The sequence below is a fragment of the Mastigoproctus giganteus genome, chromosome 2, assembly GCF_048544385.1.
Source record: "Mastigoproctus giganteus isolate SK-2022 chromosome 2, ASM4854438v1, whole genome shotgun sequence".
Classification (NCBI taxonomy): domain Eukaryota; kingdom Metazoa; phylum Arthropoda; class Arachnida; order Uropygi; family Thelyphonidae; genus Mastigoproctus; species Mastigoproctus giganteus.
Window position 1 is genome coordinate 65,579,828 of NC_143576.1, and position 14,898 is coordinate 65,594,725.

Below are 14,898 nucleotides of genomic sequence, written 5' to 3' on the forward strand. Positions count from 1 at the left end.
CAATTGGTCCCACTGTATAGAATTTAAATACTGTCTCAGTCCATCGTAGTCACCTTCCCTTTACCCCTAATGGTAGTTACCTCTTTGAGTAAATCCCTGCCGACCGGGCTAGCCGAGTGGGTAAAGTACCTGCCCGGCAACCCAAAGGTCGCGGGTTCGATTCCCGTCTTGGGCTTGGATCAAAGTACTGCAAAAACCTTGGGAGGTGCAATATGGCCACAGAAGCCGATGCGCCAACAACTACCAAATCAAAAAAAAAAAAAAAAAAAAAAAGTAAATCCCACTTCGGCACACTGTGATCACTGCCACCTAGTGGTTCATTTATCTGCAGATTCTTAATGCATGAAGAATCACTACTGATAATCAAATCAAGAGTATTACTCCCTCTATTTGCCTCCCGAACATGCTGATGTAGAAAACAATCATCCAATAAATCCACAAAAGCCTTGCTAGTGTGTGAGTAACCAGCCCCCAATTTCCAGTCAATATCTGGGAAATTAAAATCCCCCATTGTAAGACTCTGATTTACTGGCCCACCCTATTTCCCTGTGTAGTTTCTTATTATATTCATCAGAGTCATTAGGCCTATAGCACACTCCTACTCTCAATTTTGATCTCCCAATGCTTATGTCACACCAAACTGACTCGACACTGCACTGTCGAGCGATGTCGACTGGCTTCACTTCCTTGGATTTTATGTATTTCTTAACTAATAGCATAACCCCTCCTCCCTTCCTATCCTGTCTACCCTTTCTGTAGACATTGTACTCTCCAAATTCCAGTTCTGCATTCTTTATATCTGTGTGACACCACGTCTCTGAAATCCCAACAATATCTGCCTTTGATGTTTTGAGCAATACCTCAAATTCATCAAATTTATTTACTAAACTCCTAGCATTGGTGTACCCATAAGTATGCATGCACCTGTTCCTATTCTTAGCTACCTTAACACAACCCATGTGTTTACTTGTACCGCAATGACTCCCAGCAGTCTCTTAAATACCCTGCATCTTGTTTTCCAGGCTGCTGCTCATTCCAATAGAAGCAGTACAAGAATCGCTTTTAACTCTGCCAGTGGCTACTGTTAATCTATTAGTCCTTGTATCCCCCCAATCTAGCAGTTTTCCGACCCACCTAACACTGCCTCGATAGCATCAGCAAACATTCCTGCACCCTTTCTATTTAAGTGTATCCCATACCTGTTGAAGCAGTCTCTCCTGTTAACAAGTACAGACCAGGCTGAAAAAAATTCTACCCCTTGTGCCTTGCATAATCTTTCCAGGGCCGAATTGATCTACAGGGCTCTTATCATATACTCCCTCCTATCGTGTCTGGGCAGAATTGCAGACACTTTCAAATTCAACCCTAATTCACGGCTTTTTTTCAACAGTGACCTGTACTTGTTAAGTAATTCCACCGGTCTCCTGCTCTTAATATCATTAGTGCCAATGTGTACAACAATATCACCTTTTGTGCCCTTAAAAGATGATATCCGCTCTACAACGTCATCAATCTTTGCCCCTGGCAGACATACTCTGGTCCTGTTCCACCAATCCTTTTTACAAAGCATGTTTCCCTGACAATAGAGTCTGCAACAACTACTAGTTCTTTTGGGACCAGCGCATTCTGCCTTGGGGGCTGCCGCTGTGTTGCGTGATGACCAAGTGCAAGCTCTGGCATTGGTGTGGGCAGCTGAGAGCTTGATGGGCCCCCTCACGTTTAATCCTTCGAGGGCATCCACCCTGTCCTTCAAGGTCTCATATAGGCCCATAACAACGCGGAGTTGTCGCCTGATTTCCTTACACTCCTTGCATCGCGCACACACACACAAAGACATCCCCCATGGCAGTATTATGCCCCACAAACATCGAGCAAGTAGTGCATTTTAAAAGGCTGTGATTCAGAGGGCAACTGCCCCCCTCAGTTCTCCCCTGAGTCACAACACTCCCATTAGCTTGAGCCTTTTGCTTTGCTGCTCTGGTCTGAGTCATGATTTCGATTTAATTTCAATAAAAATTTCAATTTCGGTACAAAATTAAAACCTTAAACTTGTATCCCAACACAGTTATAATGCTATATTTATGTTTCAATATCGAGTGTTATCTACGAAATCCCTTTATATTACTTCCGTATCAAGTTAAGTATTAATTATTTATTTTTACTAATTATTTATGTTACGTAACCTAAGTCATTATATTTATAGTTAAAAGTACAATTTAATTGACAATGAAGTTCAACAAGATTAATAGATTTTACTGATTAATTGCAATATTGGCAATTAATTGACAATTTGGCCCTGGAATGATTGTGCAAGGCTCAACTGCTAGAATTTTTTTCAGCCTGGTCCGCACTTGTTAACAGGAGCAATTGTTTCTACAGGGGTGTGATACACTTAAATAGAAAAGGTTGAAAAATATATGTTGATGCTATCGAGGCGATGTTAGGTGGATCGGAAAACTGCTAGCTTTGGGGGTTTCACAGATTAATAGATTAGCAGTAGCCACAGACAGAGGTGGAAGTGATTCTTGCATTTCTATTGGAATGTGCAGCAGCCCAGAAAGCAAGTTGCTGGGGATTTCAGGAACTGCTGTGAGTAATGAAACAAGCAAACACGTGGGCTGTGTTGGAGTAACTAAGAGTATATACATAAATATACAAAACAACAATGGGCCCAACCTGAACACTTGAGGACTCCACTAATAGCATAAGTCCATGAAGTCCATTGATTACCACTCTCTGTCTTCTTCCATGCAACCATCCTTTTATCCATTGTAGCAACTTGCCCTTAATGACATACTGCTCCCCTAAGAGTAAGAACAGGTAAGTGTATACTTGCATGTACACCAATGCTAAGATTATAGTAAATAAATTTGATGATTTTGAAGTGCTGGTTAAGACCTCCAAAGCAGATATTGTTGGAATACCAGAGACGTGGTGTCACTCAGCTATAAGAGATGTAGAATTGGAATTTGAGGAGGATAGACAGGATAGGAAGGGAGGTAGAGTTATGCTGTTAGTTAAGAAACACAAAATCTAAGGAAGTGCATCCAGTTGACAGAGATGGACAGTGCCATGTTGAATCAGTTTGGTTTGACATAAACACTGTGAAAGCAAAAATGAGGGTAAGAGTTTATTATATGCCAAATGACTGTGATGAGAACAATGAACAATTATTCATTGTGTAAATCAGAGTGTCTTATAATGGGAGATTTTAACTTCCCGCATATAGACTGCAACTTGTGTTTTTATAATTCGCACACTAGCAAGGCTTTTGTGGATTTATTGGATGATTGTGTTCTACAGCAGCATGTTAGAGAGGCAAAAAGAGGGAGTAACATTCTTATTATTATTTATTATTATTATTATTATTATTATTATTACCATATAGTGCAAGGAAGCCTGAGGCTTATGCTGCACCAGCCAAAAAAATTTCCGAGTTACCCCGAGCGAGAGAGAGAGTCAGAAGTAGAAGGGAATCACCATGAAAGAGAAGAATGATGATATCCAGCTCAGGACCCTGGGTGTGCCAAGCCCATGCTCACCAGTTGTCAGCCAATGGGTTTTTAATCTGATTATCAGCAGTGATTATTCATGCATTAAGAATTTACATATAAAGGAACCACTAGAAGGAACTGATCACAGTGTACTGATGTGGGATTTACTTAAAGATGTAATTACCATCGGGGTAAAGGGAAGGGTTTTTGCTTTCATAAAAGTGATTACAGTGGTCTCAGAGATTCTATGCAATGGGACCATCTAATGATGTTACCAACAGCAAATTCTAAATGGGAAGCATACAAGGAGGTAATTTTGGAAGCTACTAGGCTTTTTATTCCAACTAAGAAATACTGCTCTAGTTTTAGGCCCAAATGGATGTCAGGTGAACTAAAGAGACCCTGTGGCAGAGAAGAAAAATGCATGGGATGCATATAAATTATCAGGTGACACAGAACTGTATGGTAGATATAAGCTAGTCCATAATAAAGACACAAAGGAGGTTAGGCAAGTGAAGAGAGATTATGAGAAATCTTTTGCAAAGGATGCTAAGAAAAACATCAAGGTCTCCTTTTCTTATATAAACTCTAGAAGCAGTGGCAGGAATCAGATTTGTTGACTTGATATCTATGGTACAACTGTTGATGATTCTGCTCAGAGAACTGACAAACTATATGAGTATTTTGCATCTGTATTCACACCTTAGGAATTCTGCACAGAAGTGGAGGACAGAAGCTTATCAAACTCTAACAGGGAGCTTAATGATTTCCTAATAACTGAGAGCAAAGTGGAGGAGGATCTGTTGAAGTCAAACACAAGAAAGGCACTTGGGGTGGATGGGATCTATCCAGTTATATTAAAGGAGATGGCAAAGGAAGTAAGCAAACCCTTAGCCATAATTATGAGAATGTCCTTGGACTCAGGATGGCCTCACTGACTGGCAATGTGTAAATGTATCCCCAGTTTACAATGAGGGATCAAAGGGTGACATTGTAATTACAGACCTGTTAGTTTAACTTCTTTTCCGGGTAAAGTAATGTTCCAGGGAAAATAATGGAATCACTGGTTAAGGAAGCATTGCAGGATCATCTAGACAAGACTGCAGTAATAATTCAGACACAGCATGGGTTTGTTCGTGGAAAGTCTTTACTGACAAATTTTCACTGGTTAATGAAGCATTGCAGGATCATCTAGACAAGACTGCAGTAATAATTCTGACACAGCATGGGTTTGTTCACGGAAAGTCTTTACTGACAAATTTTATTGGAATATACGATATGGTTAAAAAGGAAATGGAGGAAAAAATAATTGTGATATCATATACTTGGATTTTTAGGAAAGCTTTTAATACTATTGCACATGGAATATTACTTTACAAAGTGGAGCAGTATGGCATTAAGGGCAAACTGCAACAATGGATAAAAGGACAGTTGCATGGGAGAAGACAGAGAGTGGTAATCAATGGACACTGCTCTTCATTGAGTTATGCTATTAGTGAGTCCCCAAATGTTCGGGCCCATTGTTGTTTTGTATACTTATCAATGATATTGATAAAGGTGTATCAGGCTTAATATCCAAGTTTGCAGATGATACTAACTTTGGCAGGGTTGCTCAGTAATGGCAGTGTGCTACTGCAACAGGATCTAGAAAAGTTGGGCTGAGAAGTGGCAACTGAAGTTTAACATTGACAAATGCCAAGTACTACATATGGGTAACAGTAACACCAGAGATACGTACCAACTGTATGGTATTACACTTAGGGTGGTAGACAGAAACATACCTGGGAGTAATTGTGCAGTCAGATATGAAATTTTCTGACAGTGCAGACAGGTTGCCAGAGCAGGTTATGGGGTGTTGTCAATGATAAACGGGAATTTTTATGGTAGGGAAAAGGTGATTATCCCTTTGTATAAGGCAATGGTCCAGCTATGCCTGAGTACTGCGTACAGGTCTGGAGGATTCATTTTAGGATGGATGTGGAGCTAGTACAGAGAAGGGCTACAAGATTGGTAAGGGGAACAGAGAGTCCTCTTTCCAAAAAAGGCTTATTTCTGCAAATTGCAGCATCTGGAAACTATGGATCTGCGATGTGATCTGATTGAGGTGTATAAGGCCTTGAATCAGTTGAGCAGCTCAATTCTGATAGGTTTTCTTCCCCTTGGTCAGATTATATACCCGAGGGGGCATGAATTCAAATTGAGGAAAGACAGTTGTAGAATAGACGTGCAGAAATTTGCCTTTAGCCAGTGGGTAGTTGATTGGTGGAAGAAACTTCCATCTGTCGTTTTGGAATTTGATAGCTAAAATAAATTGAAGGAGGAACTGGACAAACCTCTTATATGTGAATGGGGTGTTTTTTTTTTTTTTTTGACTGATGCTGCATTCACTTTCTTTCATTGCTTCTATTACCACTGCTATTACATGTGACACATAATTGCACTTATAGCTATAAGTGCAATTAGGTCTTGTACAGACCTATAAGCATTTAGGTCTGTACAAGTCACATCTAAATGCCTATTGAAAAGTGGGCATAACATGCAACTGTTGCTTTTCTTTATTCGTTTCTGTTATCTTTCAAATAAAATCCATTTATCTTCATTTGAAATACACCAATTATGTTTTTAGACTAATCCAAAAATGGGAAATAACTTTCTCATTGAGGGAAAAAAAAAAACAGTTGATTATGCAAAATTTAAATTTAGAAATTATAAATTCAAATAGTAATACTTAGTCCAGTTTATTGGACTAATTCATTTTAATTTGATGGTCCAAATTGGACCATCAAATTAAAATGTCCAGACAACAAATACCCTAAACCTATAAATTTGTGAGAGAGATTAAGGCATTTTAATTGAATCATTTAATTTAATTGTATGCATAATCACTGATTATTTTCACCATGTCTGTCCATCCACACGTAATTAGTAACTTCCTGTGGATGGGATTTCAGTAAATTTTAACAAATAGAAATTCAGTATTTAGTATTATTGTTTATTTATTTTTCATACATGAAATGTAAGCTATTAATATACTATATGTTGTAGTTAAAGCACTGGATATTATGTTCATTGCTGTCCAGTGATTGGAAGGATGAATGGATGGTATGGCATATGTGCAGATTCAAAATGTTCTTGATTTGTGCATAAAAGTTGTGGTTCGAGAAAGTCATATTTTGTTATCAGTTTACTAAATACATTACTCATGAATTAATACAATTTTCTTATTATAATCATTGTAGCATTGTGAAAGCATTGTGTACAATAAATGTACTAATATTTATTTAATTTATTATATGCATTTCATGTGCTCAGATTACAAAACATTACAAAATGTGGAATGAATATTACATTATGAGGTATATGCAGTCAAGTGAAAGCAATCCTACTTCTCTATATTATTAGTTAGTCTGTTAGTAATTAATTGTTAACATGATAATTATTCACTTTTCAGTTCTGTTAACAGGGTGTGTTGCACAGGACCAGTCAGGTGACTAGTTTCTTAAATATTAACCCGGTTTTACTTAAACTGTTATTAAAGCACTATTGTATGCTTTTCACTGAATAATTGCATGAAAGAACCAAAAATATGCAGCACAATTCTCTTTTATAGCTTTAAGTTTTCTCAGATATACAGAACTGCATGAGGAACACTCTGATTTTTCAGTGTATCATATAATTGCCATTCTAGTTGATTAATTTCATAGAAGTGATATTGTTAGTTTAGTTGGTGGTTTCCTAGAAGTAACAACAGATAAAGCCCTGTGGATTGAAAAAAAAAATAGTGCTCGCCATACTGTTCTAGTTGTGCATTTTAAATAAAGCATAGTCTCAGCCTTGGAAGGAATATTTTAGGGCTTTCATCGAATATGCTTAAAATAAGTGATGGGAAAACTCTAGAATGCGACATTTTTTTAGTGCAATACAAATTTTGTAATTATTTTCATGAAGGCATAGATGAAGGCATGAGCATTAGAGGGCATAAATTCAAATTGAGGAAGGATGGATGTCGGATAGATGTGCGGAAATTTGCCTTTGGCCAGCGGGTGGTTGGTTGGTTGGTGGAACCGACTTCCATCACTTGTTGTTGAAGTTGATAGCCTAAACAAATTTAAGACTCAACTGGACAGGTATTTCGAGCGAACGGAGGGGTGAAATGGGAGTGGTGTGTTTTTTTTTTTTTTTTTTGGCTGATGCTGAATAAGCTTGCTTTCTTGCATCATATGCCTCTACTAATGCTAATGCATAAGTTGTGAATAATTAGTGAGTTTTCCAAGTTTTTAAATAAAACTACTACATCTTTTGATATAGTCAGTTAGATTCTAATCATTAATATAATGTGTATACATGTGCACATGTATATAACTTTAACATGTATACTGTGTATACATGTTAAAGAAGAAATATGGCACATGCACAATTTTGAAAGTTTGTGCTTAACAATTTTATCGAAAATGCAAGTGCGTAATAGATTCATATTTATATTTTATGACTAAGATTTTTTTGTTTGAGCATGCATAATTTTTAAAATTTTATGCTCCTATCCTTTTTCTGCACTGTAAAATCGGAGTGACTGTTGGTTTTATGTTTATATTTTATGGCTTTATTTATTTTATTTTTTTTTGCTTCCAGCGTAATTAATATTGTTTTGAAATAACATGTAAAAAGTATGGAATTTTTTAAATATTTATTTATTTATAGAAAAAATACGTTTGTTTGTTATTTGGTTTTTAGGAGCATTAGTAACTAAGGCCATATTACTCCAGGGATATGCAGTGGTCATCCACTGACCTTTCCTCATCCTCCGTATTTGGGGGTCACGGGCTCGAACCCCGGTCTAATCAACAAGTGTGTGCTACGCACTGCTGCTCCTGGCTACGGAAGCGCCAATACAATTAGTGCCGAAATCTATTATTGAAGATAGTTTAATCTATGAAGAATCTACATTGGGCTGCAATATATAGATGAATACTATAATGAAAGAAAAAACATGTTTACATATGCACTACTTTTTCATTATACAGCAAAACACAGTAAAAACCATTATCGTTTGTGTTGGAAGTTTTTTTAAGTATTCTTGGAGAAATGTTAGATTTATGTCCCTTTTAATTTGAATTTTTTTCATCCTTTAGATAATGCCAAATTTTTGTGTATCTCTTGCCAGTCAAGTTAAGCAAGGCGTTTTTACGTCACTAAGGCACATTCTTGAAAAAAGAGTCTTGCCGTAAGTAATGCAAAATTAGATAAATTTCAAATGTAGAATATCCATTATTTGTACATTATTTAGTATTATGTTGCCATGAAGTTTTAATTTGTTTTAAAGTCATTTTTTTTTATAATTTTAAGTTATTGGTTTAAGCTATTCCAGTTCACAAACACCTTTCTTTGTTATCATTCACTGGTAAACCAAGATTTTGCAGTGTTTCATTTGTTTGTGTTACCTGGAAGAGAGGGAAAAAAATATATCTGTTTGAGGTAGTTGGTATACACAACTCTGTAATACTTTATATGTCTCTGTCAGCATGCCATGTAGATTGCTCATTTCCCACTTTATACAGGTGCACACACACACACACACACACACACACACACACACACACACACACACACACACACACACACACACACACACACACCTCTCGCTTTAAATTCTAACAGAGAACTGAATGATTTTAGGATGGAATGTAAAAGAGAAATTATTATAGCTAAATGTAAATAAACCAACTGGGATGGATGGGTTCTATCAAATTATATTAAGGGAGGCAGCATAAGAGGTCAGCAAACCATTAGACATAATTAATGAGAGCACCTTTGGATTCAGGAAGGGTCCTATGGAATGAGACATGCAACTTGAGGTTGTCACAGATATGCCAGACAAGCTGTACTTGCTACCTGTGAGTCTAAAACGCTGATGGAACTGATTTTCGGGTGATACTCAAGTCAAGTGGACCCAATTTCGGCAAAGTACGGACGGTCTGTGACAGCCAAATCCTCTGCTTGCACCTTCATGATGGTGGGACTGGTAGTAATCCTGGGTATAATCTCCATGCATAAGTACATGGTGGGTGACCATCCAGGTGTGAACCAACGTAAGCAGGGGTCGAGGTGTGGCGCCCATACCACATGGAGGAACGTCGCCCCTCTATGTTACCAGGCAGTACTAGGTGGTAGATGACTCTCATCAACCGGTGCAATACCACCACTTTGCTTATTGGAGGCTTGAAGTGGTGGAACCCATGTTTAGTCTCCAGAGCTAAGTTCCGGTCAACCCTTCCCCATCATGCAGTATGATTGATGACTTTTGAGGTTATGATGAACATCGTGGCGAGATCCAGTATTCCTTACATTTCGAGGGTACAGCTCTAAAACGATGTTTTCAGGCCGGCCACTAGTTAGTACACTGGACTGAACCTATTGGTAACTCTCTAGCAGCCTCCCGGATCAGCTAGTGTATAATCTTGCTACCTCTACTCTGCTAGATAGTGACTGGAGGGAGTCCGAGTAGTGTGTATGCAGGGAGCATTGTCGAGGGCACGTTATGTCAAGGATCTGTATTATTCTTAACACATGTACGCCATATCAAAAATTTCATTACTTCATACAGCATGTCCCACCCACTTTTTCTTACTATTGAATACACTATGAATTGTCAAACTAATAGAGCAAGCTTATCTGCGAAAAGATCTAAACCTCCCAAGCACTTCCTAATTCATTTCACAAATATACGTGGTCTCAATTCTAATCTCAATGATGTCTATTTCCACTTGCAGTCTGCCAAACCCCATGCACTTTTTCTAACAGAATCTCAGTTATCGGTTGATTCAACTACTGCTCATCTCAGATGCCCAAATTATTTGCTGTATGATTCCTTTTGCCTCAAAGGTGGTACTTGTGCATATGTCCGTTCTGATATTCCCTGTCAGAGACTTGGCAATTTGGAATCTCCTCCTTTTGATCTTCTCTGGCTTAAAATCTCTCTACCTCATTGTGTCAAATTCATCTGTTGTCTCTACCATTGTCCCAGCTCCACTAATCACTTGGAGCTCTTTGACTTCCTCTCTTTGCAACTTGACTTTATGGAGCAATATGGCCTTAGTTGCTAATGCTCCTAAAAAATAAAAACCAACTTGACTTTCTCCAGTCCAACTTTCCTAACAGTGAGGTAATTTTCCTTTGTGATTTTAATGTTCACAACTCCAGCTGGCTTCCGTTTTCTAGTCACACAGACCCAGCAGGTCGAGATGCTGAGGCTTTTGCAATTACTAATGACCTTGCACTGATTGTTCATTTACCTTAAAGAATACCAGACAGTCCTAATCATACAGCCAATACCCTTGATCTTTCTCTCACAAACAACCCTTCTAAGTACACGGTCGAAGTGAGAGGTCCTTTAGGCACTTCAGATCACAACTTGGTGATTGTCTCTTCTCAAATGGAACCTTTATCTCATGGCTATTCCCAACCTCGTGTTGTTTGGCATTACAAGAATGCAAAATGGGATGACCTGCAAGATCTTTTCTTCTTTTCCTTGGTCGGATTACTGTTTCAAAAGTTCTGATGTCAATGTTTGCTCAGATCGTGTCAGTGAAATTATTCTTGCAGGAATGGAATCCTTTATCCCACACTCCACTTGAAAATCGCGACCTTTATCTAAACATTGGTTTTCCAATAAATGTGCTAAGGCTGTTCAAGAGAAGAATGTTGCATATCGTAATTGGCTTGTTTCTAATTCTTCAGTTTCATTTTCTGCCTACACCAAAGCTCGCAACAATTGTAAAGTAGTTATTAACCAGTCCAAACTAGAGTTTGAACAGGCTAAGAGTAGAAAACTTGCTTCTTGCCCTAACGGTAGCCGAGCATTCTGGTCTCTTGCCAAGCTATTGGTCGCAACTTTTGCCCATCTCTGCTCCCACCTCTGTCTGAACCAGATGGTTGTGTTGTCACTTCAGCCAAGCATAACGCTGACCTGCTAGCATCCTATTTTTCTTCCAACTCATGCATTAACGATCTTGGAAAAACACCTCCCACCATTCCCAACACGCTCCATTCAATGCGTCCTGTGGTCTTCCGTCAAAAGGATGTCAGAACGATTTTAACGAATCTTGATGCTAAGAAAGATCCAGGTCCCGATGGTATTTCTCCACTTGTTCTCAAAACCTGTGCTCCTGAACTTACTCCTATTCTTTGCCGCCTTTTTTCACTTTCTTATTGCAAAGGTGTTTTTCCTTCTGCTTGGAAATTTGTTCATATCTAGCCAGTTCGTAAAAAGAGGGACAAATCCTTCCCATCCAATTATCGTCCCATTGCAATTACTTCTACTCTTTCTAAAGTAATGGAGAAATCAATTAACCACCAAATTTTAAACTACCTAGAAACCTTCCGTCTAATCAACGATCGCCAGTATAGATTCCATCATTGTCGATCCACTGGTGATATTCTGGCTTATGTTACCCATTTATGGACTAATTCAATGGAAAGGTTCGGTGAAACACGAGTAGTTGCTCTTGACATCTCAAAGGCTTTCGATTGTGTTTGGCATAAAGGTCTAAACAAGCTTCCAGCTTATGGTTTGCCAACTGTTTTTAGTAATTGGTTATCCAGTTTTCTCACTGAGGGTGATGGTAGATGGCTCTCTGTCTTCTAACTTCTCCACTAATGCCGGTGTCCCTCAAGGTTCAGTTCTTTCCCCCACACTTTTACTCTTGTATATTAATGACCTTCTTCCATTGACTGGAAATCCTATCCATAGTTTTGCCGATGATAGCACATTGCATTCCACTTTCCATTTTGAGAAACCTTGTCCTACTCAATCAGCTTCAACTTCTTGAAAATCTGCTACCAGTTCCTTAAATGCCGATCTTTAGGTAATTCTCCAGTGGGGCAAAGACAACTTACTTGATTTCAACTCTTCTGAAACTCAGTCTTGTCTTATATCTCACAAAAAGGATTCTTCTGCTCCTATGCTTATCTTTAGTGACTCCCCGATCTCTAGGCAAAATGATATATCTCTTTTGGGGATTACCCTGACTTCTAATCTCTCTTGGCACAAGCACATTACAAATATTGCCTCTTCTGCATCTAAAAAATTTGGTTTTCACTCTCGGCGTTACTTTTCTTTGAAACAGCTGCTCACTGTGTATAAATCACAAATCCGTCCCGCCATGGAATATTGTTCCCACATCTGGGGTGGTGCCCCCAAAACCTCTCTCAGGCTTCTAGATTCCATTCAGAAGAGGGCAGTTAGGTTAATTAATGACTCATCTCTAACAGAGTCTCTCCACTCGCTGTCTCATAGACGTTCTGTTTCTGCTGCATGCCTCTACTACAGATACTTACATGGGCACTGTTCTTCTGAATTGGCTTTTATAATTCCCGCTCTTTCTCTTTCAAAACAGTTCGAACACGTGCCGCCACCAGCCAACATCCATTTACTGTCCAACTCCAAACTCACAGAACCAACTTTTCATCTTCCTCGTTTATTCATTCAACTGCCTTTTTCTGGAACAACCTTCCTTCATACGTATTTCCTGAAAATTACAGTCTACAGAAGTTCAAGTCCAATGGCAACAAATATCTTCTTTCGTCTTCTCAACCCAAGCACAGTTCTAAGTACTATAGGTTCTAACACCTCTCGTGTTTGCGGTTTACATAAAAAAAAAAAAAAAAACTGTATCCCAAATTCACAAAGTAGATCAAAGAGTAACATGAGTAATTAGAGACCTGTTAGATTGACTGCTGCTAACAAAAGTAAGAGTGTCACTGATTAAAAATTAATGTACAATCATCTGGACACGAATGCAGTTATACTGCAGTCTTGCCTGACCAATCTGACTATATGCTATACCACAATAACAAAGGAACTGGATGCAAAAAAGAAATTTTGATATTATACACTTGTAAAAGACTGCTGTACAAATTGGAGCAATTTGCATTAAGGGCAAAGATAAAGGATTGATTGAGTGGTGGAAGATAGACAGATGTTATGAATGGGTGCTGCTCTTCTTGGATATGTCCTGTTAATGGAGGCCCTTACGGGTTCTGTGCTATGTTGTTTTCAGTGTGTAGTAATGACATTACTGAAGGCATGTCAGACATAACATCAGAGTTTGCAGATGATAACAAAGGTTGGCATGGTGATTAATTACAGTAATCAGAGTATGCTACTACAACCAGATCTAGAAAAATTAGGCAGATGAGCTGAGAAGTAGCAATCTAATTTTAAGTTGAGTAAGATGTAACATACTGGTAGGGCCACACTCAGGTTGTTGGGAAATAAAAAGATCTGGGAGGCAATTGTACAGTCAGATATGAAGTTCTCTGAAGCTAGCTGCTAGACAGCTTGTGCGGTTTTGTCAATGATATATAGGAATTTTACCAGTAGGGATAATGAGGTAATTATTCCACTACATAAGGCAGTGGTTAGGCCACATCTGTATACTGCATACTGGTTGGCAAGCCTCGTTTATAGACAAAGTGAATCTGTTGGAGCAATTGGAGAGAAGAGCAACAAGATTAGAAAGGGAAACAAAGAAAAGTGTGCTCTTACCAGGAAATGCTTCATTTCTGCAGATTGCAGCATCTGAAGACTAGATACCTGTGAGGAGATCTGGTTGCAATGTTTAAGGTTATGAATGGATTGAATAAGCTCAGTGCCAACAGAATCCTTTCTCTTGCTCAGCCTATGCACATAAGGATGCATAAATTCAAATTGAGGAATGGTGGTTGCACAGTAGATATGCTGAAATTTATCTTCAGCCTATGGGTTGATGGTTGGAACAAACTTCCATCTGGTGTTGTGGAAGTAGTTTGAATAAATTCAAATAACTAGACAAATGTTAAAACAGATGGACAGGTCAAATATTGGTTTTTGTTACTGATGCTGTACAAGCTTCCTTTCTGTCCTGATTTTCCCCTACTAATTAATACTAATACCAAAAGCAATTTTTCTTTCCTCATTAAGAGAACCAAAAAATTTCTTCTCCCTGATATAAGTATTGCAGAAGATGTCACTTTTCCCCTAACCATACACAAGCAGCAAAATTATCTCTAAATATCCAAAGTACATAATGCACAAGTTTGCTTTCTTGTTAATAGATAAAGGAGATTGCATAAGCCACGAAGCTCATCAAATCTTCTTCCCCAGGAGATTCGATGCAAAATTCATTCACGCAGGAATGAATTTTGTCCCCTTTCCCCTGCTCATGTTTCACATGGGCACAGAGGGAAGAATGAGAGAGGGACAAAAAGTAATCACTCCATTCCTTTTTTTTTTTTTTTTTAACATATCAAATAAGCATGTGAATTTACCTTGACCTAAACTATATAAAATGTGAATTTCATAAAAAAAAATGATCTCCATCTGATCAGCGTCTTCCACTCAACCATCCCTTTATCCATTCCAGTAACT

The 14,898-nt window shown here is 38.3% G+C and overlaps 1 protein-coding gene across 2 annotated transcripts in view; it reads left to right on the forward strand.

Moving 5' to 3' along the window:
• IntS3 (integrator complex subunit 3) overlaps positions 1-14,898 on the forward strand; it is a 1,056,838-nt gene that overhangs the window by 488,053 nt on the left and 553,887 nt on the right. For both annotated transcript variants that reach the window (XM_090368499.1, XM_090368500.1), the window contains one exon: positions 8,624-8,715. In XM_090368499.1, coding sequence (XP_090224625.1) covers positions 8,624-8,715 — 92 coding nt within the window. The remainder of the gene's footprint in view (positions 1-8,623; positions 8,716-14,898) is intronic.